Below are 24,970 nucleotides of genomic sequence, written 5' to 3' on the forward strand. Positions count from 1 at the left end.
CACCTGACCCAAGCCATGGTATTTTCAATCACCTCACATGTATGTGAAAGTTGGACAGTGAATAAGGAAGACAGTTAAAGACCTGAGGTATTTGAACTGTGGTGTTGGAGAAGAATATTGAAAATACCATAAACTGCCAGAAGAGCAAACAAATCTGCCTTGGGGGAGTACAGTCATATTGCTTCTTAGAAGCCAGGATGGTGAGACTTTGCCTGTCATACTTTGCAGATACTATCAGGAGGGACCAGTCACTGGAGAAGGACATCATGCTTGGCAAAGTGGAGGTCAATGAAAAAGAGCAAAATCCCTAATAGTATGGACTGATACAATGCCAGCAACAATGGGCTCAAACATAACAACACTTGTGAAGATAGCGTACGACCGGGCATTATTTCATTCTGTTGTACATGGGATCGCTATGAGTGGGAACTAACTTGATGGTACCTATCAACAACAACAATCTTCCCCAAATCTCATTGAGGTAGATGCTATTATTTATCCCCAGAAATAAGAAAAATCAAGGCACAGACGTTATATCAATAGTTGGTTGAGTCAAGTTTGGATCCCAGCAGACTGGCTCCAGAGTCTATGTTCTTAGTTACTGTACAATATAGCAGAACCATACATCCCCAAATGCCAACGATGCCAAGGTGGAGAGAGCCTGCTATGGTGCCTTTCAGGGTGCTGTACCTTATATACATGACCTTACTATGCAGTTCTGATGACAATGGGGCCTTTCACACCAATAACCATTCCATTATGACTCAGTCAATGTGGACCAAATGATGGTAGACATTGGATAAAGAGAAAGAAGCAATGGGAGGGGCAGGCATATTACAGAAGAGAACAAAGGTCTTGGTAGTAGTTTGTCAAAATCAGTGCTGCAGATGTTAGAAGGCGAAGGTTTTAGTTACAGTTTCCTGAATCAGCTTCTTTAAACTCTTCTTTGAATGGTTTGGTCTTTCTTCCTCAGTGTTTATGAATTGGGCTAATAACAATCCTAGTATTCTCATTTTGAATATGGAAACTGAAATTCAGAGAGGTGAAGGACCTCTCTTCACTTGAATGTACTTCAAAGAACCTCACTGGCATTAAGGTTTTCCCTTGATCACAGATATCCCTGGGTTTTACTATCAGGCAAAGAGGGAAGTCATGGAGATGCTTTCTATACACATTCTCTCAAGGAACAAACTGAATAAAATTCCTACTCTCTGCTTGGATTCTGCTACTTTGTGGTGAAAGTAAATAAAAGTGCAACACAATTCATTTGGAATATGGGGATTAGCATCCTTTTCTGGTAAGAAAGGAGTCCTTGTATGGTGCAGTAGGAAAAGCACTCAACTTCAAGGTTAGTTTGAACTGCAAGGTTGGTGGTTCAAACTCACCAGCCACTCTTCGGATACTCTATACAATGTCACTATGAGTCGGAACCGATTCCATGGCAGCAATGACAACAACAACTGGTAAGACAGGATTCCATTTTGATCTGATTTTTGGTGATGTACGTTGTTGCTGATAGGTGCTGTTGAATCTGTTCCTATTCATAGGAACCCTATGCACAAAAGAACTCAACACTGTCTTGTCCTGAGCCATATCCACAATCATTGCTATGCTTGAGCCCACGGTTGCAGCCACTGTGTCAATTCAATTCATGATGCTTGTCTTCATGGACTGGTCCCTCCTGATAAGTTGTCCAAAGTCTAAGAGAAGTCTGTGAGAATGTCCTAAGGAACATTCTGGCTGTACTTCTGCCAACACAGATTTCCTCCCTGCTCTGGCAGATATTTTTGCCAATATTATAATTTTAATGTGTTGATTCTTCTCCAGCCATCCTTACTCACTGTCTAACTTCCACATGCATATGAGACAATGTAAATACCATGGCTTGAGTCAAGCGTACCTTAGTTCTCAGAGTGACACTGTTACTTTTTAACACTTTAAAGGTGTCTTTTGCAACAGATTTGCTCAATTCAATACAGCATTTGATTTCTTGACTGCTGCTTCCATGGGCGTTGATTGTGTAGCCAAGTAAAATGCAATCCTTGACAACTTTACTATGTTCTCCTTTTATCATGATGCAACTGGCCCGGTTGTTAGGATTTTTGTTTTATGTTGACGTGGTAAGTTACACTGAAGTCTATAGTCTTTGATCTTCATTAGTAAGTGTTTCAAGTCCTCTTCACTTCCAGCAAACAAGGTTGTATCATCTGCATATGTCATGCTGTCAACGAGTCTTCCTTTAATCTTGTTTTTAAAATAATGTTTTATTGTGAATTATGTGATAGTTTACATGGGAGAACATAAGTTTTACATTCATCCTATCTTATGTCATTTCATTGCCATGGTTACAATCCCCTCCATGCATCATCAACCAACCACAGGGTATACCCTGCAAGCCTGCCCCGCCCTTCTCCCTGCTCCGCTCCGGTTGTCAGCACACAGCCCCTCTCCCTCTCTGGGTCTGAAGTCCCCAGCCCCTCCATCTCTCTAGGTCACCGTCTCAGCCTCCATCTCTGGCATCACTGCTTCTCTGAGTAGGTAGGGTCCCGCTCTCTGCTCTTCTCCCTTGATGGTCCCAGGAACCTCTGCTCCTAGACTGCAGAGTTAATTACTCCTCTCCTTGCTAAAAAATGTCTACCTTTACATTTCCAACCCTCACAATCAGTCCTGATAACAAGTATTCACTATTGTATCATAAGAGACCTATCTGCATTTCCTTTCATCAGCCTCGCCTAGACAGATTGGATACTAGTCAGTGGAGATTCTACCCTCCTCCACACCCTCTGGATCTAGATTTCCTCTTGAAAGATTGTAAGCCAGTTACTTCTTGCTTTTGTAGTCGCCCGCCCCCACCCCCCCCCCCCATTTTGAGTAGCCAATGTCCAAGTTGCCCATCCCTGTCTACTCTGTGTATGGAGGGGTTGGGTCTTCCTTCAATCTTGATGCTGCATTCTTCTTCATTTAATTTCACTTCTTGGATTATTTACTCAGTACACCAATTTAATAAGTATGATGAAAGATACAACCCTCATGAACACCTTTCCTGATTTTAAAACATTTAGTATTCCTTTGTTCTGTTTGAATGACTGCCCCTTAGTCTATGTACAGCCTCCTCACGAACAATTAAGTGTTCTTGAATTCTCATTCTTTGCAAGTGTATCCATATTTTTTGTGTGATCCACACAGTTGAATGGCTTTGAATTGTCAACAAAATACAGACAAACATCTTTCTGGTGTTCTCTGATTTCAGCCAAGATACATCTGACATCAGACATGATATCCCTTGTTCCATGTTCTCTTCGGAATCTGACTTGAATTATTAGCAGTTCCCTGTCAATGTACCTGCTGCAACTTTGTAGATCAGAACTTTTCTATTAGGGAAATATTTGGATACTATTGCTTTCCTGGGAACATATTTTCATTGATGTTTGTAACAGTGCCATGGTATGAGATGGTATTTTTTTTCTGAATAAAATTGTGGGCTACAAGAAAATTCCACATTTTTATAACACCTTGACAAATCAATGGTTTCACCCTTTCACACTTCTGCTACTTATAATACAAAACCAGTATTCTTGGTCTTATACAATGAGCTCGAAACTCTTGGAATTTTACCCTACAATGTGGCCAAAAGAACTGGCAAATATCACAGCAGTATTAACACCACACTTTGCCTGTTTAAGTTTCAATGTCAACTTCTGATCACAGAGTTTAAATAACTTAGACTTAATTCCTGGGTGAAATTTGAGGGCACTTTGAAGTCAACATGAGAGGATTTGAGGAAACTGAACAGGGATTAAGAAGTCTTTTTTTTACCAAATTAAAAAAAAAAATTGCATTCAGATTTCTTCCTGGAACTTTTAAGACAGAAAGTCTGATATTAACAGCGAGGGCTCATGCCACTGTTTCTGTCTGTTGACTTGTGGGCTGTTGGTGTGATAGAAGTGATAGATTGCAGTCTGGGGGAAAGACACCTTGCTCTTGCCTTCCTTCTCTCCTAGGAAGAGAGGACATAAATGTGCACTTCAGTGGATGCATGTGATGATGAGAAGGCTATAGACAGAATGCCCAGGGTCCCTATAGACTCCAAGGAAGAAATCCATAGATATGCTTCTGAATACTGGGAATCAGTTCTGCCTGAAGCTGCTGCTTTATTTGGGCTTCTGGATAAGTAGAAGGAAAATCATGGCACATTTTTGTGGAAGAGAGAAAGTAATTTCCTGAAGGCGCAAACAGAATGGGGACAAGATTGGCGAGAGACAGGAAGTTCAGTCTTGTTATATATGCTTGTCTCCAATCTTACTATTCAAAAGAAAAACATGGAAGTTGGAATTAGAGGATCTGGGTTTGAGCTCAGCTTTACACAGTGGGTTAGTTGTTTGCACCAATGGTTGGCTTTTAAGCCAAGTTCAACCAATCTGAGGCCTAACTCTTGGAATTGTAAATTTGATGAGTATAGTGAGAAAAGGGGAATTTCTGGTTGGTACAAATGTTGAATGCACTAGGCTGTTAACTCAAAGATTAGTGATTCAAGTCCATGCAGAGGTGCTTAGGAAGATGGTTATGTACCATCTGATGGTTATGTACCATCAGTCATAGAAACCTCTATGGAGCACAGTTCTACTCTGACACACATGGAACCAGCATAAGTCGGAGTTGACTTCAAAGAACCTGGTTAGTAAGAGAAGGGAAGCAGTGAGAGAGGGCGACAGGCACTGAGGCTGACTGAATGAACGATGCCCTACTTTTTGGTAAGTGCCATCAAGTTGGTTCTGACTCATAGCGACCCTGTGGAGGGTTTCTGAAGAGCAGTTGGTGGGTTTGAACCAACCACCTTGGGTTTATCCTACAACGCCACACCAGGACTACTATTTGACTGTATCAAACACACACAGAGCTGCAGTGTGACAGAACAGCCACAGTTACCATTTGGAAAGCAAAGGACTCTGTTTTGCAGAAAAAAAACCCAAAAAGCCCAACAAATAATGATTGGTATCCTCAGAGAACTGAGATGGAGAGAAGATTCTGACCTGTTTGAAGCCCCTGATTTCCAGTTATTTCCTTGGTTCTGGTTGCACTTAGCCCATGGATACTGTGAGACACTCCTTGACCCCTAGCATCAATCCCCTCTTCTGCATAAGCTTCCTTGAGCTGCTGCCTCTTACATGCCGTCAGAAGTGTTCCACTAATCTTTTAATTCAGAGAGCAGAGTGAATTATGCATAATGGCTGACATCTATATCCAGGAATTTCTGGTTATGATATTTACAGGAGTTGACGTTCAGCCATATGCACTGAATTGCACACTCTGACTAAAATTCACTGTGATGTTGGAAATAGAAAAAATCAGGGCATGCTAAAAGAAGATAAACAGAGAGGCTTTGTTTCAATATTTCCTCATGAAATAGCCAATATCTGAGATCTTGATATTCAATTTTTAGTGAATGAGATATTTCCCACAGTATTAATTAGGCTGGTTTAGGCAAAGGAAGAATTTATTTTTCTTTGAAAACAACTAAAGTGAAGGAAAAGCAATTCTAAGACTGGGGTTCAAGAAATAACTGGAACCATTGTATTCCCTGTCTCTGCTTCTTTCTCTGTGTTGGCTTTATCCTTACATCTTCTTATTCCTACATGGAAGAATGCCTGAAGATAACTTTCTATCACTGGGAAGGTGTAGTCTTGCTGGTCCCCGTCCATATGTCTCAGGTAAGGGATTCATTGGTTTAACTCGCATCATACATTTATTCCTGGACCAAGCATTTGTGTTCAACCTAGGCTGCGGAACTGTGATTGGTTCAGATTGGGTGAAGCACTCACTTTTGGACCAATTAGAAATGCCAAAGGAGTCCTGGTGTGGTGCTGCAAGATAATGCACTGGACTACAGGGTCATTTTGAACTGCAAGGTTGGTGGTTCAAATTCACCAGCCACTCTTTGGAAACCCTATACAGGGTTGGTGAATTGGAACCGACTCGACAGCACTTAACAATAACAATAGTAATAATAAACTATGGTAAGGGCACTGTTGGCATGTAAGGACATTGCAGGAGGAGAGAAGAAAAGAAGATTACACTGGGCAGATAGCTCACAGAAATCCACAATCTCCTGAATATTTGGGGACCTTTCATCTGTTTTGAAACTATTCTATATTTTCTGTGACGAATAGTTAAGATTCACTTCATTTGCCTATTTCTTTAACCCCCCAAAACTTACTTTTAAATTATCAATAATATCCTCCTTGGTATAAGAATATGTAATGTGTACAGTAGTTGTTAATTTAGTCTTTTTGAAAATTAAAGTTAGTCTAATGCTGGTTTTCTAAATTATCATATTAAACTTCAAAGTGAATTAAACAACTGAAATAAAAGTGTCATGAGTTTGCTTTTGAAGAATGCATGTGTGGTTGGGGTTTTTTTTAGTTGAAATGCAGTGACTGAGCACTTACTGTTGGGCATGCACAGGCTGCCTGTGGGCAGGGGAATGGACTGAATGACCTCCATTTAATTTTTTTTTTTTTAATCTGCCCAGAGGAGACAGTGAGTTTTGCAGGTGAAGTAAATTCCAAAGCCTTATTGATGTTTACTCCCACATTCAGCAGAATTTGAAAACGTAAGAGCCTTTTTCTCTACCTTTAGCCAAATCCATAATTGCATACTATTTTTAGACACCAGACTGACTTAACCAAAAACTTTGAAGGTGTCCAAAAACAAAATGCAAAACATTTCAATGAAATTGCTTGGTACAAACAGAGGAATTTTCATGTTTCTTGGACTCCCTCTTCAGTTTCACTTCCAAGTCTTGAGATGGTTCTTGCTAGAAAGAGAAGGTTGAATGCTAAATGATACCACTTGCCCATCCTCCCAGTCACCAGCCAGTCCCCTACCCTCACATATACACATGGCCAGGGACTACCATATGTACCAGTAAGATCGTGTCTTCATTAATAATTTTGATCATGGATTTTTATTCATCATTGTGACTTTTATTTTGCCCCTGAGTGTTTCATCCTAGCCCCAGACTTACCATTTAGATAGACATGAGTTTAGGATCCACTGAACCTCTTAACTTGTGGCTCTCCTGCTCAGTCTGGGTTTGCTCATCTCTAAAGCAAGAGTAGTATGGTGATGTACCACCGAGTCAGTTCCAACTCATAGCGACCCTGTATAGGGTTTCTGAGGCTGTAAATCTTTACGGGAGCAGAAAACCTCATCTTTCTCCTGTGTTAATGGCTGGTAGATTTGAAGAGCTAACCTTGTCTAGCATGCAATCTACTATGTTACCAGGGCTCCTTAAAACAAGAGTAGTAGCTAAAAATCATAGGGCTATTTTGAGGACTGAATAAGATGGTGCATGAAAAACATATAGCAGGCTTGACACAGGGTCAGCACTCAATAAAAACTGCCAGCATTGCTACCAGTGATAATAATAACGCAAACAGTAGCAACAGCAATAATAATAATAATAATGTTGTTGTTGTTAAGTGCCATTGAGTCAGTTCTGACTCATAGCGACCCTGTATAGGGTTCCCAAGAAGCTAGTGGTCCACTGCTTTATCCCATAGCGTCGCACCTGGACTCCAATGATAATAGTTGTGTTATAATTTAACAAAGCTGTAGTCATCCACAATAAAACATAATTCATCTCTAGAGAAATCACATCTACTGGGAGACTCAGACACAAAAACAAACAATTACCATTCAATTAAATGCTATAATAAAGGTCTATATGGAGTCTTGAATAGGCCACAGAGGTGGGAAGAGCTAACTGTTTTAAGACAGATACTGAAGTTTTCCAAATGGAAGAGAAAAGAAAGTCCATTCCAGTGGGTTGTACCAGTAGGTACAAAGATACAGAGAGAGGCTTGATACACCTGGAGGACACAGTCTTGATAGCTGCACTGGGGGTTTCTGGAGGGAAATTTGTGGGAGGTGAGGTCAATAATAGAAACAAACGGCGTTGCAGTCTGGCGCATTAACCCACAGCGCCCCACCAGGACTCACAGAAAATACATGTGGTATCTCTGAGACAGCTTGAATGGACAGAAAGGGCTTAGGGGCCCACCAGGAAAGTGGTGGTCTCCCTCCTCTATGCTTCTTAAATTTCTCTTCCAATGAAATAACCAAGCCAGTTGCTGTAGATTCATTTATGATTCGTTTATGACCCTATATGTTGGCGATGATCTTCCAGAAGTAGATTGTACGGTGTTTTTTCTTAGTTACCTCTAGGTGGATTTGAGTTGCCAACCTATCAGTTAGTAGCTGAGCACTTAAACTTTTATTTTTAGAAGGCCCTTAATAATCAGAGTGTCTCCTGTGTGAGACACCTGCCTGGTCCCCCAGCAAATGTCCCTGAAGAAGTTTCCTTACCCTGGCTATTTGGTCTGCCATTTGGAGACGTCCATCCAGCTCTCGTCTGATCTGGGCTGCTTGCTCATCTGGATTGTCCAGCTGCATAAAAAACACAAACGTGGGAACTTTCAGAATGGGTCACAACCCTTCCCCAATACCTCCCTTTGATACATTTTACCTCGATGTGCCGTAAGTTAGGGTGGTTATACCAAACAAACCCAGTTTGTGTGAAATACAAGTTAAATTCTCCCAGACACAGCATGATGTGGTAGGCAGTTGCTAGAAGAGACACTTGAATGAACTTACAGAAGACTCATCAATCATTTCTGAACTGCTAGACAGCAGTGCTTCTAATGAGGGTTTCTAATGCAATGCCTCTTTTTGGTACAGTGGGGAAAAAAAATGCTTACAGAGCAGGCATACAAGGAAGGAGATGGGAATAAAACAATTAGAAATGTATGGAGCAGGTTTAGCACACAGCCAGAGCACATAAAAAACCAGTCACTGTTAAGTCGTTGCTGACTCGTGGTGACCCTGTATGTACACTACAGTAGAATTGAGCTCTATAGGGGTTTTGATGGTTAATTTTTCAGAAGTGGATTGGCAGGCCAGTCTTCTGAGGTACATTCAAAACTGCAACTTTTCTGTTATCAGGAAAGTATGTTAACTGTTCACACCACCCAGGGATCTATCGCTCTTGTGGCACATATTCTGCTGCCTATGGAAGATTAAATATTCAGCCATTTCATTCCTTCTCATTGAGCCTGAAGACCTTCTCAACTGGCACTCCAGCGAGCTGTTTCTTAGTTGGTGCTGATACTTAAACTGAACTCTATTCTTGTCTTCCCTGATGATTAAAGTCATTAGGATATAAGGATCAGAACAACCAAGCATATGTAGGCCCGGACAAAACCCTAACTTCTTTGGTTTCAGTTTTCATATCTATGGAATGAAGGAGCAGATTATGTAATCTCCTTACATTTCAATTCTAACTTTCTATGGCTCTATGACAAGAACTGGTGGATATTTCTGCAAAGGGCCAAATCAATATTTTAGGCTTGGGGACCATAAGGTCTCTGTTGCCATGACTGAGCTCTTACACTGTGTGTGAAAACAACCATGGTGGTGGTGGTTGTGTGCTGTTGAGTCGGTTCCGAAGCTACAAATCTTTACAGAAGCAGAAAGGCTCATCTTTATCCCAAGGAGCAGTGAATAGATTTGTACTCCGGAACTTGTGGTTAGCAGTTCAACTCATAACCCACTATGCTACCAGGGTTCCATGAAAGCAGCCATAGACATTTTATAGATGAATGAGCATGGCTGTATTCTAATAAAACTTTATTTACAAAAACATGTGATGTATTGCAGTTTGAAGAATGCAGCTCCTTGAATGGAAATTCTCTTATTTCCAAGCAATCCTAGTGTTATCCTTTAAATTATAATTGAATTTGCCATCTTTTAGTTGTTGTTGTTATTGTTGTTGTTAGGTGCCATCGAGTCAGTACCAACTCATAGTGACCCTATGCACAGCAGAACAAAACACTGCCCGATCCTGGGCCAACCTCACTACAGTTGCCACACTTGAGTCCATCGATGCTGCCACTTGGCCAATTCATCTCATTGGGGGTCTTCCTCTTTTTCTGTGACCCTCCACTTTACCATCTTTTAGTAATTAATCTTTTATACTTAATGATTAATTTTGTCACAGAAAGGTTTAATAAGTAGGAAACTGTGGCATTCAAATAGATTGAGCCTTCTTTTAAATATGTGCTCACAACAAAAATGTAGCTTAAGAAATATGTCAATTTTTGAAGTCTCTTGTCTCCTAAAAGCTATTTTATTCAGAAACCTAAAGCTGATACAAAATCATCTCAATACTTAAAAAAAAAAAAAGACTCTTAGCTGCTCTTAGCTATATCATGAAAAGTTGTAAGAAATAAGTTGTTTTTAATATGATGTGAACAATAAAAACTAGAAAATTTTTGAAGCATTATGATAAGTCTACTCTGTTTACATTTTATAAAGCACATAAAAATCCAACTGTTTTCTTTATGGTGTGAATTTTTATCACACTATTCATTTCAGGGAGTCCTGGTATGGTGCTGTAGGATAAGCACTTGACGGCAAGGTTGGTTTGAACCTCAACGTTGGCGGTTCAGATTCACTAGCCACTACTCAGAAACCGTATACAAGGTTGCTATGAGTCAGTACCAACTCTACAGCACTTAACAATAACAACAACATTCAATTCAAGACTCAGTTTTGCTCTATCTTCTTCTTTTGACAGTGTCCTTTTAAATTTTAAATGTAATATTTATGTCATGTAAAATTTGCCATTTTGACCATCTTAAGTATACAATCCAGTGATACTAAGTATATATAAAGCCATTGTGCAAGCATCACTATACTATTTATTTCTAAAACTTTTTCTTCGCTTAAGAAACTCTGTGCCCATGAAGCAGTAAGTCCCCATAACCCTCTATCCCCAGGCCCAGGAACCATTAATCTGCTGTCTGTCTGTATACACATGCCTATTCTAATGTAAGTGGGGTCTTACAATATTTGTCCCTTTGTGTGTCTGACTTCATATTTTCACACTTCATCCATACTATGTCTCAGGACTTCATTTCTCTTTATGGCTGAATAATATTCCATTGTTTGGATAGCGCACATTTTGTTTATCCATTTATCTGTTGATGGAAACCTGGGTTAGTTTGACCTTTTAGCTACTGTGGGATTATACCCAGGGCTGGAATCCCTGGCTCATGTTTTGATGAACTGCCAAACTATTTTCCACAGCAGATTGTACCATTTCACATGGTGCCAGCACTAAATGAGAGTTCAGATTTCTCTGTATCCTCACCAACACTTGTTCTTTTCTTTCTTTAAAAAAAATTTATTAGCCAGCCTAATGGGTATGAAGTAGCTCCCCAGCAGTTATGGGGAACATAATCTATGCCATAGATTATGAAGACTGGGTTGCACATTTAACTTAACTGTATATTCTCAAGTGTTTGTTCCTAAAAGGTGTTATTCTGAACAGTCTTATTAGATTCTCCAAAAGAAAGGGTTCCAAGGTCAGATAAATTTGTGGGATGCTGTGTCAAAATACACCATCTGAAAAGTTATGCAATAAGGAAATCTATCCAGATTTTTGCCAGACTTAATTATTTAGTCTAAAATTTTAGTTCTTACATAATGTCCATGAGACGCCAGTTGGAAAATCTTATTCTAAGGAAATGTCACAAGAATCATACCGCTTGCTGACCAGAAGTCTGTCCGATGACTGCATGCTCATGGACCCATATGGGAAACCTGGTCTCCTTAGTGCTTTTGTAAGCTCCACTGAGCTGCTGTTCTTCTATCCCTTTGAAGCATAAGAGTTCTTCAGATCCAGGTGCAAACCCATTAGGAACACTCAGAAATGTTTTGTTCATAATACGTATACAAATAAAACATTTGATTGCTTCGCTGAGAAATAGCGAAGTAATTTGCTCAGAGGCTAACACTGGGAATTCTGTCAGAAGATAAGGTGCAGGTTAAAATGAAAGAGGGGAAAGTATAGACCAGTCAGCCATGGAGTTGGTTCTGACTCATAGCGACCCTGAACAGGGTTTCCGAAGCTGTAAATCTTTGTTGTTGTTGTTGTTGTTAAGTGCCGTCGAGTCGGTTTCGACCCATAGCGACCCTGTACAGGGTTTCCGAGGGTGTAAATCTTTACGGGAGTAGAAAGCCTGATCTTTCTCCCGTAGAGCAGCTGGTAGTTTAGAACTGCTGACCCTGAGGATAGCAGCCCAATTCATAGCCACTATGCTACCAGATCTCCTTTATCTTTCTTCCATGGACAGATCCAATACTTGCCTCCAAGGAGCTCAGTCTAGCAAGAACCAATGTGACCATTTGAACAATTAGGGTGCAAAGGGGAAAGAAATAGTATCTATTGATGCTTCAAAGTACCCTTTATTTACACGCATCCTTTATTTAACAGTGTTTTCTAAATGCCTCCCCACCCCCAAACAGATGATGTTACTGGGCATTGTCCCTAGAAAACAGAGTTCTGACATCAGGATGGGATCCTCTTCTGGAGAGTTTGTAGTATGTATTAGCATAATCAAGACTCCAAGAAGTTCTAGAGTAAATAAGCCAAATTGACTACATTTGTCTTTTACTCAGTTTCTCCACTGAAAGCAAACATTCTCTAGAGCAGATTAGGAAATACCGCTGGCTCTGGTAGCACAGTGGGTAACAGTCAGAGGGTTAACCTCAAGGTCAGCAGTTCGATACTATCAGCTGTTCCGAGGGACAATGATGAGGCTTTCTGCTCCGGTAAAGATTTACAACCTCGGAAACCCTATGCAGTGTCACTATGAGTCAGAATCGACTCCATGGCACATAACCACCACCACCAAACAAGTTTGTTGTTGTTGTTGTTAAATGCCATCGAGTAGGTTCTAACCCACAACAACTCTACATAGGGTTTCCAAGGAGTGGCTGATGAGCCCGAACCACCGACCTTGTGGTTCAAACCAACCTTGTGGCCCAGTGCTTTAACCCACAGTGCCACATTGGGTAGGATTTTATCCCCATTTTACAGATGAGAAAACTGAGTGTTGATAAGACTGAGGAATATGCCCCAGTTCACACTTTTGGAAAAGACGCATTTGAAAAGTGAGCCTATGGGCCTCAAACCAGAGTTCTTTTGCCCTGTGTGATGTTGGCTCCCTGCTTAAGTGCCCTTTTGTTTTGTTTTCGAATTATCCTGACAGTCAGCTAACTCAGTATCCTCACTTTTGATCCTTAGGGACATTGATCAATTTGGCACATAAAGCTAGCATCAGGAGGTGGAGAAACAGAGACTGTCTCAGTCACCTGGTATGACTGACGGATTTCTTCTGGGGAGGCCTTAGTTGTATCAGCACCCGCCTTAAGAAATTATAGCAATGGGGACGCTCTTACCCTGACTCTGCCATTTAGGAGCTGTGGGTTCTTTAGCAAGTTATCCGATCTTCTTGGGTTTAGGTCTGTACATTGTTACTATTAAGTGCCATTGAGTTATTTCATAGAGACTCTGTGCAGTTTTTCTAAGGAGTGGCAGGTATGCTTGAAGCACTGACATTGCAGTTAGCAGTCCTGTGCATAACCCACAGCACCGCACCAGGACTCCAGTGTTTAGGTCTGGTTATCTAAAACTTAGGATAACCCTACTGAAGGTTGCTATGAGAATTAACGCAGGTAAGACATACAACGCTGAGCAAAGTGCCTGACAGGAAGCAAAATCCAAAACAAGTCACTGAGTAGATTATGGTTCATGGCAACCCCACATGTTTCAGAGTAGAATAGCCCTCCCTAGGATTTTCAGTGGCTGTAATCTTATGCAAGTGGATTGCCAGCTCTTTCTTCTGCAGCACTGAGGGCAAATAGTCAAGCCCTCAGGAAATGGTTGTTGTTGTTGTTTTTGTTAAGTGCTGTCGAGTCGGTTCCGACCCATAGCAACCCTGTACAGGGTTTCCGAGGGTGTAAATTTTTATGGGAGTAGAAAGCCTCATCTTTCTCCCACGGAGCGGCTGGTAGTTTCGAACCGCTGACCTTAAGGTTGGCAGCCCAATTCGTAACCACTACGCTACCAGGTGGCTGCTGTTATTTGTGTTGTGATTAGAGCAGCTCATGGTGGCTGCATTTCTGACATGGGCCACAATGGGGCGTCGAAGGCTCAGATAAGAAGTACCAGATGGGACAGTGTCCCTTCCTGGTCTGGATGCAGGGCCTTGATGTGACAATCTGTGCAGTAATAGGGTAGGATCTCATCTTTCTGAGACATCCTGGCTTCTCAGCATCTCCCGTTTTCTCTGGGGTCGCATCCCTTTGCTCTGTTAGACTTTAATTAGCAGGAGTGATCTGAAGGTCTCTTGACAGGAGGATGGAAATGGAAACGCAGCCCAAATTCCCTAAAATAGCCTGGCATGAGAGAGAAGGACATCCACGACTGAAGAGCTTGACAGCCCTGTGGTATGAGATCCAAAAATATAAAGAGAAATCAAGTAATTACCTTTTCAAGTGCCGGAAAGAAAAAGGCATATAGTGAGCTTCCATGGAAACAGATTCTGTTTGCCATGCTGGTCTTTTGTATACTGGAGAACCAATCCCTGGGTAAACCTTTCCCACCAACAGCTCATTAGGGTTAAGAAATGTACGTGAGCAGGAAGGTCCTTTGCTTAATGAGGCGAATCATCCTTGCATTAGTAGAGGTCAAGCAGAGGCAATGTAGTTGTTTTGGCTTATCTGCCAAACAAAAGGAATATTTCCTTGGACTTTTCTTTTAAAGTGATGGAAGCAGGAAACTAAGGCCACCCCACAGTTTAGACTGCTTCCAGCTTTTGGGCTGAGGTGGCTCAGTCAATGCAGAGACAAGAACTCAGACCAAAGTTACTGTCTGGAGAAATGTAGTCTCAGGGAAGGACACAAATCAGACTCAAGAGGATAAGAGTTTGTGCCTACCTATCTTACTTTACTGGTGTGGTGCTGTAGCATCAGCGATGGATTACGAACCACAAGGTCAGCAGTTCAAACCCACTAGCTGCTCCTTGGAAACCCTATACAGGGTCACTATGAGTCAGAAACAACAACAATCTGACTCCCCAGTTGGGTGACCTTGACAAGTCTCTTCACCTCTCTGTGCCTCAGTTTCCTGAACTGCAAAATGGGAACACTTTTCATCTTACCCAGCTACTAGAAGGACTGAATGCAACAATGTGGGGTGGTGTGCACGGGAAGTCGGGCCAAGTTTGACCCAAATCTTAGCTTTGTAAATTCCTCACTAAAAGCAATTGAAGAAATTACTTGGAACTCTCCAAGCTTCAGTTTCTTCACCTGTAAAACTAGCACAGGGCTGGACTCAGGGAACCTCAGACTGTGGAAATGGAACTTCGCAGATGTAATTAGTAAAGATGTGGTCATACTGGGCCTTTAACCCAAGGTGACTGGTGTCTTTATAAGAAGATGAGAAAACACCTAGATACACAGAGGAAGGAAACAGCAAAGACTGGAGTGATGTGGCCACAATCCAAGGAATGCCTGGGGGCTGCCAGACACTAGAAAAGACAAGGCATGGTTCAATCCTAGAGGCTTTGAAGGGAGGATGGCCCTGCTGATGCCTTGTTTTCAAACTTCAGGACTCCAGATATGAGAGAGAATACATTTCTCTTGTGGTAAGTCACCCACTTTGTGGTACTTTGCTATGGCAACCCAAGGAAACTAATACTGTTACCTTCCTTCCCATATGCATGATATGCAGGCAGAGTACAGAGAATGGTGCCAGGACATAGAAGGTCCTCAGTACACAGTTCCTGGAATCATCACTATTTTTAGACTGGGTACTCATGGGACATTGACTTCCCTCCCTATCTTGGGTGATTTATGAGAGGAATGGGTAGTAGGCGAAAGGAACCTCAGAACATATGCCAAGAGCCAGTGTCTAGTCCTCAACTGGTGCTGAGCTGTGAGATCTGGCACCCAAGTTACCAACTATCAGGCCTCAGCCCTTTTAGCTGAGAAATGACAGACTCTGAACTATTACGGTATTCTGAGATTCTTGGAAAAGCCTAGTCTACTGTTGTTTAGTGCTATTGAGTTGGTTCCAATTCATAGTGACCCTGGGTAGGGTTTCTGAGAAACAGCTGGTGGGTTTGAATTGCCGACCTTGGGGTTCTAAACTATTATTCTATTCCAGGATTCTCTGAAGAGCCTAGACTAGCATGACTCAAAAGTATAATCTGGGTAACATGAGTCCTGCAAGGGTCCTGTGCTTAAATAAGTCTGGGAAACTCTGCTTCTGGAGATTTTTTTCCAGAAAAAAATTTCCTGGAAGTTCACCAAACATTTTTGCAATTGAGAGTCACTAAGGAATCCTCCAGCAAGAGTACCTCTCTGGCCCCCAATTCCCAAACTTTTCTGACTGTGTTTGCAATGCACTTGACCATCCCAGACACATTCTGGGCTATGCTAAACCTAAGGAATTCGCCTACACCTTTACTTTTTTTAAATCCATGGAATTCGGTTGTGGAGTGTGTAGGTTGGGGTAGGAAACAACTCCATTATGCAAAAGTTTTACATCTCTGTAAAAAGGGAACCCATCTGGGAAAGGGACCCACCTGCAAAAGCCCCATCTGACCTCTTAGGTGAGGGAGAAATCCCTCACAGGGCCTAAGTGTGCAGTCTCCTCATTATCCTTAGAGCCCCTGGGAAAGTGACCTTCACAGCTTGCCTGGGAGCAACCTTGTATAACAGCCTTCCCAGAATTCTCTGGTGCTCATCTGCTATGAGGATGTGGAGAGAGGTGCAACTCTGGACTCTACCAAAGTCATCATTTCTACTGCCACGAGGCTACCTTCAATCAAGCAAAGTCAAAACCTGACTTAAAGGTGCAAAACAAATCAACAGAAAGAGGCAGATTACTGTATGTGTGATTTGAATTATTGCTCTGCTTTCTGGGAAAATAGGTGGTGCTCAGCCTTAAACTCCATGGACCACATTTAGCCTCAGGACAAAAGTGAAAATGACCCAGAGTGTGGTTGGAAGGAGTTTTAATGATGATCCAGTAAATGTGAAGCTGGCAGTTTAATCTGTAGTGAGCTCTCCAGTTCCATCTCTAACCTCAGCATCCCTCAGTGTGCTCTGCCCAGTCCTTTGGAACCGTTTGCTTTCACCTTTCCAGGGGCTCTGCTCATGCTGCTTTCTTGCCTCCTGGATCCCCTCCACCACCACTGGTAACTCCTTTGCCTCCTTCATCCTACAGCTTTGCAGCGTGCTCGTCTCTGCCTCTCCAGGCTTGGAGTTCCTCTGTACACATGCTCTCTTGGAATTGTGCACCTCTCCTTTATTAATACTTAGCACAAGGGCTGTTTTCAGGTAGTCATGTGATTGCTGTATCTTTATCCCTCTCCCTTATGAGACTGTAAGCTCCACAGACAGAGATAAGTATAATTTTGCTCACTGCAGTGTCCTGCAAAAATATCTGTCAAATGAATCTCAAATCGAGAGATGGAAAGAATCTGCCCATAGTATGGGGTCAAATTCCCAATCTTCTAACTTCCAGTTGGCTATATCTTGCTGCTTAGGACTGTGGCCCAGGAATTGCCATTCTCTGAAGAATCAGATGAAGACTGAATTTTGTTCTTCTGTAACTATTCACATTCCTAATAAAGCTTTCTTAATTCTGGGCTTTGGGGAACTATACAGATAGACAAATAAGCACCTACAGTGCAAGGCACGGCACTGACTTGGGCTTTGTCCATCTGTTCATCTTGTTTCTTCACTACTTGAATTCCATGGACCTGTGACTGGGATGGAGGCTGCCAAGAGCCACTGCAGAGGAGGCTGGGGTGGAAGGAGCGGAGGCTTGTCTCCATAAAGCACTCCTATCTCTGTTCCCCAACATCCCACATTTTTTATCCTCCTTTGGAGACAAACTGCTCCAGCAAATGAATGCCTGCCTTCCTGGTTCACTGCAGTCTGGAAATTTACAGCCACAGTTCTGCCAGTTTTCAGCCAGGGGATGAGGATGGCTGGGCTCCTGTTTCAACAACTTACTGAGATTTGGACTATAGATGAATTACTTCATTCGATGTTCGGTTCTGCCTCCAAATTCCTTTCCTCCTTTCTCTTGTAAACTCGCTCTTTTTTGTCTACCTCTGAGCCCTGAACTGTGGCCAGCAGCTATCCCCCACCCCACAGCCCAGTTCCGTCTCTGCTCCAGGTTGAAATCTTAATTTTTCCACTTTAAAGCTGAGTAAACTTGGGCAAGTTATTTGACCTCTCTGAGTCTTACCTTCCCCCTGCAACTCTCTTGATCCCCCACTTTTCTTCAGGTAAAAGACCAGATTTCCAAAGGTTAAATAGTTTGCCAACTGTTCTAGAGATGTGTGATCCTGCACAAAGGCAGCAGCACTTAGGCAAAAAAGCACAGATTTTAAAATCAGATTACTCTGAGATCAAACCCTGACTCTATCACATACTCATTGTGTGACCAGTACCAAGGGTACTCAACCTCGCTGAGTGTCTGTTATCTCTAAATTAATAACCTTAGAGAACGACTGTGATGATGTAGTAGCAATTACAATAATCAACAACTTTAATGGTTCTTGCAATAAGAATCATTGTTATGATTATAATAGAATACTGTAAGGCAATCATAATATTGCAATGATCATAAACGATGGTAATAAATGAATAATGGTAGTTCTCAAACAGTAGGGGTTTGATACATTGTAAGTTAACTTCTTATTGTTGTTGTTTAGCGCCATTGAGTTTATTGAGAACCATAGTGACCCTGTATAGGGTTTCCAAGAGCAACTGGTGAGCTTAAACCACGGACCTTGCAGTTCAAATAGACTTTGCAGTCCAATGCCTTAACTCACAGCACCACACCAGGACTCCCAACTTCTTATTACTGTTATTATTGTTGGGAAGTGAGAATCTCTGAAGAAATCTGCAGCCTTGCCCTCCAGGGCTGCTCGTCTTCACTTGGGTTTTAGGCTCCCTTGTGCCTTTTTTCAGTATGCCTTATTTCCTCTGCAAGAAAACACCCTGAGGAGGTCAGAGTCTCCATTCTGAAAGCTGCTCTTGTCCTTGATTGTAAAATGCAGGGTTTAGCTCTCCGGGTTTGCCAGCCAGTGAGAACAGCGTCTGCGTTTGAGTCACCAGCTTTATGTCTTTGCTGGTTTCTGGCAATGCAGTAAATATAACACATGAGTTCTAAATGCAGTGATTCTCTGAGCAAGCAGCAAATAAATATACAAAAATACCCCAATCCATTCTTTTATGAGCCTGAAGTTCTCAACTATTTTTTCCCCATTCCCACCTCTGTCCTGGAATGACCTCCCCTCCTTCTCTTTTCTACCATTTCCAATCTGACATATCATTTAGGGTCTGGCGTCAGATGTACTTTCTTCAGGAAGCCCTCCTTGATAGCTCCAGCCCTGAGTTACTCAGCTCGTTTTTAGAGGCATTGCAAACCAGCCCAGTTTTCTGGGTGTGAAGTGCCTTCCAAGTCCCTTTGCATCCAGAGCAGAGAGGTCAGGGACACAGGGTCTGGACAAGGTCAGATTTGGACTCAAGTCTTTGTTTTGCCGTGTAGTAAACTCTATGGCCCTGGGCAATATACTGCACTCTTTCTGCTGCCTCATCTGCAAAGAGGGAGTCCTAATAGTAACAACTCAGACATCCGGCACTCCTTATGAGAATGAAAGTAGACGTTATTCATAAAGCACTTAGCGTGCTGCCTCTAATACGATGAGGGTTCACAAAGTCAAGTCTATAATTTAGGACCATGAAGGCTAGAGATCATAGTTTTATCTAGCCTGGAACACACAAATGCATTTTTTAATGTTTCATCTTAATGACTCTCACAGCTGGGGCTGGGGAGATAGTCCAATTTACATGCACCATCCTCAAGTCACAGGGGAATGAAGCCACTCAAAGAAGGAAGTGGGCATTGTCCCTCTTGTGAGAGTGCAGCAGCTGAGACCCAAGATATAGGAAAGCAGGTGGTTTTATGAAACGAAGGTTCAGAAGACCAACCTGGTCTGTCTCTTTCTAGCTGTGTGATGTTGGTCAAGTTATGTAACCCTTCTGATTCAGTTTCCATATCCACCCAGTCACCCTGTTCTACCTCCTAACTATCTATTTAGTCCATTCATTTGGTTTATCCACTTCAATACCAGGCTACCACGGTCTCCATCCTGGACTACAGATCACTGCATCCTCTCTTGCTTTCTGCTAATATAACAAGCAGTTATCACTCCTGCTGCGCCTCTTGTTGTTAAGTGTCTTGGATTTGGTTCCAACTCACAGTGACCCTGTATAAGGTTTCCTAGGGTTTGAACTGCCGACCTTGTGGCTCAAAGTTCAGTGCTAACTCTACAGCACTGATCCTACAACCCTGATGTCCACACTGCACCCCCAACTAACTAAATCATACATTTTGGTTTGGAGCCTAGGTAACAGTATGATTATTATTACACCTAACTACCCAGGTATTTACAACACCTGATATTGATAGAGAACCTCTGTGAAAATCCAGCAGATCCTCAACTTTGGTGCATATAAGAATCACCCAGAAAACTTACTAAAACACAGTTTCCTAGGCTACTTCTCAGGAGATCTTTGGTTCACTAGTGAGATGAGCTCAAGACTCTGCTCATCTCACAAGCTCTTGGGTAATTCTGGTGCTGCAAACCACACTTTGAGGAGCAAGGATCCAATTCCTGCTCACCATTATGGCCGGCTCATCATTTTGCAATGTGAATTTGCTCATATCACCCATCTGCTTAAGACAGTCAACAGCTCTCCATTATCTATGACACTTATCCAAGATCCTTATTAAAGGTTAGATAGAAAGTGAGGCAGTACAGGAGGCCGTCACTCATCTCTGCCAAGAAATTTGGAAGACAACTATCTGGCCACCTGATTGGAAGAGATCTGTATTTGTCCCCATTCCTAAGAGAGGTGACCCAACGGAATACAGAAATCATTGGACAATATCTTTGATACCCCATGCGAGTAAAGTTTTACTGAAGGTAATACAGAAACGGCTATAAGCATACATTGACCGAGAACTCCCAGAGGTTCAAGTTGGATTCAGAAGAGGCCGTGGAATGACGGATATCATTGCTGATGTCTGATGGATCTTGGCTGAAAGCAGAAAATATCAGAAAGATGTTTACCTATGCTTTATTGACTACACAAAGGCTTTTGATTGTGTGGATCATGACAAACTATGGGCAACATTGCGAAGTATGAGTATTCCTCAACACTTGATTGTGCTCATGAGGAATCTGTACATGGACCAAGACGCAAGTTGTTAGAACAGAACATGGGAACACCGAATGGTTTAAAATTAAGAAAGATGTGTGACAGGGTTGTATTCTTTCACCATACTTACTCAACCTGTATGCTGAGCAAATAATCTGAGAAGCTGGGTTATAAGAAGAAAAAGCATGGCATCAGAATTGGAGGAAAACTCATGAACAAACTGTGCTATGCAGATGGTACAACCTTGCTTGTTGAAAGTAAAGAGGACTTAAAACATTTAATCATGAAAATCAAAGAGCACTGCCTTGGTATGGATTGCATCTCAACGTCAAGAAAACTAAAATCCTCACCACTGTACCAATACACAACATTTTTATCAATGGAGAAAAGATTGAAGTTGTCAAAGACTTCATTCTTCTTGGATCAACCATTAACACTCATGGAAGTAGCAGTCAAGAATTGAAATGACATATTGCATTAGACAAATCTGCTGCACAAGACCTTTTTAAAATGTTGAAGAGCAAAGATGTCAGCTTTAAGACTAAGGTGTGCCTGACCCAAGCCATGGTATTTTCAATAACCTCATATGCATGCGAAAGCTGGACAGTGAATAAGGAAGACCGTAGAAGAATTGATGCTTTTGAGTTATGATGTTGGAGGAGAATATTGAAAGTACCATGGGCTGCCAAAAGAACCAACAGATCTGTGTTGGAAGAAGTGCAGCCAGAGGCTCCTTGGGGCCAAGATGGCCCAACTTTGTCTCTCATACTTTGGACGTATTGTCAGGAGGGACCAGTCACTGGAGAAGGATATCATGTTTGGTAGGGTTGAGGGTCAGAGAAAAAGAGGAAGACCCCCAGCAAGATGAATTGGCAGAGTTGTAGTATCAGTGGGCTCACGTGTGGCAATGGCAGTGAGGTTGGCCCAGGATCAGGCAGCGTTTCGTTTTGCTGTGCATAATGTCACTATGAGTTGATGCCGATTCTACTCGATCGCACCTAACAAAAACATAACTGATTTGTAATTATTGACTCCAACTTCTGGAATATTACAATACTTCTACCGCTTTTGAATCTCCCTGGTGTAGCACTGTGGGCTAATGAGTCAGACAGCAAAGTCATTTGAACTGCTAGGTCAGTGGTTCAAGCTCACCAGCTGCTCCTTGGAAACACTATACAGGGTCACAATGGGTCAGAGTTGATTGGACAGCACTTAACAACAATAAGAACCACTTTCAACTTGCTGAATATGACCCTAGGCACAAAGCAGGCATCAATATATTTCAATCAATAAGGTAAAAACGGTCCCTTGTGTTAGAGTAGACAACAACCGATAACTTCTTCTCATCTGTAGTACACAATACAGTATATTTTAAAGCAGGAAGCATTTAATAAGTATTGTTTATATTTATGTAATTAAGGAGCTTTGGTGGCTTAGTGGATTAAGCGTTGAACTATAACTTCAATGGTTCAAATTCACCAGCTGCTCCATGGAAGAAAGATGATGTTGTCTGCTCCCGCAAAGACTAACCGTCTCAGAAATCCAAAGCAGTGGTTCTGCAGTTTCTTATGGAGTTACTGTGCGAAGGAATCAATTCAATGACCGTAGGTTTGTTTATAACATCAGGGATGGAATCCTTTTTTTTTCTGCCAAGGGGCATTTTGATATTTATAATATCATTCATGGACCATACAAAATTAACAGCTTAAAAATTAGCCTGCTATATCCTGGTGTGGCTCTGTGGGTTAATGAACTGGGCTGAAAAGTCAGTTTGAGCTTCACCAACTACTCCTCAGAAGCCCTATACAGGGTCGCTATGGATCGGAACTGACTCGATGGCACTTAACAACAACATATTTCGTCATACATTTAGTTAACTCACCCCTAATGTGATGGCTAAGGAGCTCTGGTAGCGTAGTGGTTATGAGTCTGGCTGCCAACCACAAGGTCAGCAGTTCAAAACTTCTAGCCGTTCCGTGGAAGAAAGATGAGATGTTCTGCTCCTGTAGATTTACAGCCTCGGAAACCCTGTGCAGTGTTGCTATGAGTTGGAACCGACTCCACGGTACTTAACAACAAGAAGATGGTGGCTGCAGCTACAATTCCCTGGACAGGTCTAGATCGAATGATTTTGCAGTCATTTTACACCCCTGGGCCAGACCTAACTCACCCCTGGTTTATAGAATTGGGTTTTCTTTCAGTCAGTTATTTCTTTTTCTCTGTAGTAGAATGTGGGGCCTTAGTCTTTTTAAATACGACTTCTCTACTTGCCACAAATACTTTAAAAATAAATCATTTAAAAAATGTATCTACTTGGTTATGGATTGGTTACCAGGAGCTAACTGTTCCTTTGACAGATCTTAATCAAGGTGAAACCCACCCTTTATAAATATTTTTGGCTTTGAACAATGGTAACACCATGGCAGACAGTCTTCAGGGCAGGCAAAATGAAATAATGATAGATGTGGGTAGACTTATGAATAGACCCAATTTCTACCAGGTACTTGTGTAATGATCAGCCTGGGACTGGAAATTAAGAATGTCTTTTATTTGTGACATGCTGCTCTAAGGAAACAGCGGTGCATGTGACAGCTCTCATGTATCCTGGAAATGTTACTGTCGCTCCTCAATTTTAATTGACAAGGGCAGCTTATGATTTACAGCTCTAAAAATCTTCTAGGGTTTGTGGTCTCTCTCTTAGACACACACACACACACACACACGCACACACACACACACACACTTTCCCTTTCTCTGAAGCCGTGATTGAAGAAGCAAAAAACTCAATTTCACTTTGACCTTGTGAGTAACTTTTATATGACATTATCAGTATTTGGAAAATAAAGTTTACTTCCTCTTTAAATAAAGAGTGTGCATTTTAGCAGACACTGAATTTTACTAGTACTTAGAAATATTTTTGACATCACTGGTTATTCTCTGGATTCTCTATTGAACATATTACTTGTGCCATTTATAAATGACTGTACACCACTCCTGATGCTGCCAAAATATCATGATTAGTCAACAGCATACAAAAAAAGTATCTTATTTGATGATATTCACACCAAAGTCTCTAGAGAATAAAATCACCTATGGTTTGTTTTGAATAAGTGCTTGATTTCTATCAAATTGACTGCTTAGACCAAAATTCAGAAATTAATAAAAGCAAATTTCAAAGACCATAGCAATATAAGTAATTATTTGTATTTGTGCAACACTTCACTATTTTTTTCCCCAAAACAACCTTTTACTTTGTTTTATTTTGGAAACAATCCAGACAGTTATCCTGGATGCAGGCAACACTGAGTTTGTATTCTGGTTCTACCACCTCTTTGGGATCTTACTTTAATCTCTTTGAGCCTCATTTTATCATTAAAAAAGCAGGATTAATAGGAAAAGAATACCTACATGAAGTGGTCATTGTGACAATTAAGAGATAGAACATGAAAAACAGTGGCTGACCTTAACAATTTCTCAACAGTGGTCCGATTGTCAGCTCTTATGTGGACCGTGAACTCATAGAAGGCAAGTTCTGTGTTTATCTGCCGCTCAAGGCTCAGAACACAATGCCTGTCACAGAACAGGTAGCTCATGAGTATTTTGTTCAATGATTGTTGCTAAGTGCCATCGAGTCAGTTCTGATTTATGGCGACCCTGCACAGGGTTTCTGAGGAACAGCTAGTAGGTTTGAACCACTGACCTTGTGGTTAGTAGTCCATTGCTGATCCTACAGTGCCACATTAGGTATTGTGTTGTTGTTATGTGCTGTGGAGTCGGCTCCAACTCATAGTGACCCTGCCCAGGGTTTCCGAGG

General features: G+C 41.7%; 1 protein-coding gene across 1 annotated transcript in view; it reads right to left on the bottom strand.

Moving 5' to 3' along the window:
- The window catches only part of CADPS (Ca++-dependent secretion activator), a 755,300-nt gene that overhangs the window by 382,850 nt on the left and 347,480 nt on the right, over positions 1-24,970 (bottom strand). The window contains exon 5 of the mRNA XM_006862100.1: positions 8,368-8,448. Within this exon, the coding sequence (XP_006862162.1) occupies positions 8,368-8,448 (81 nt within the window). The remainder of the gene's footprint in view (positions 1-8,367; positions 8,449-24,970) is intronic.

Source organism: Chrysochloris asiatica, unplaced genomic scaffold (assembly GCF_000296735.1).
Source record: "Chrysochloris asiatica unplaced genomic scaffold, ChrAsi1.0 scaffold00046, whole genome shotgun sequence".
NCBI classification, from domain to species: domain Eukaryota; kingdom Metazoa; phylum Chordata; class Mammalia; order Afrosoricida; family Chrysochloridae; genus Chrysochloris; species Chrysochloris asiatica.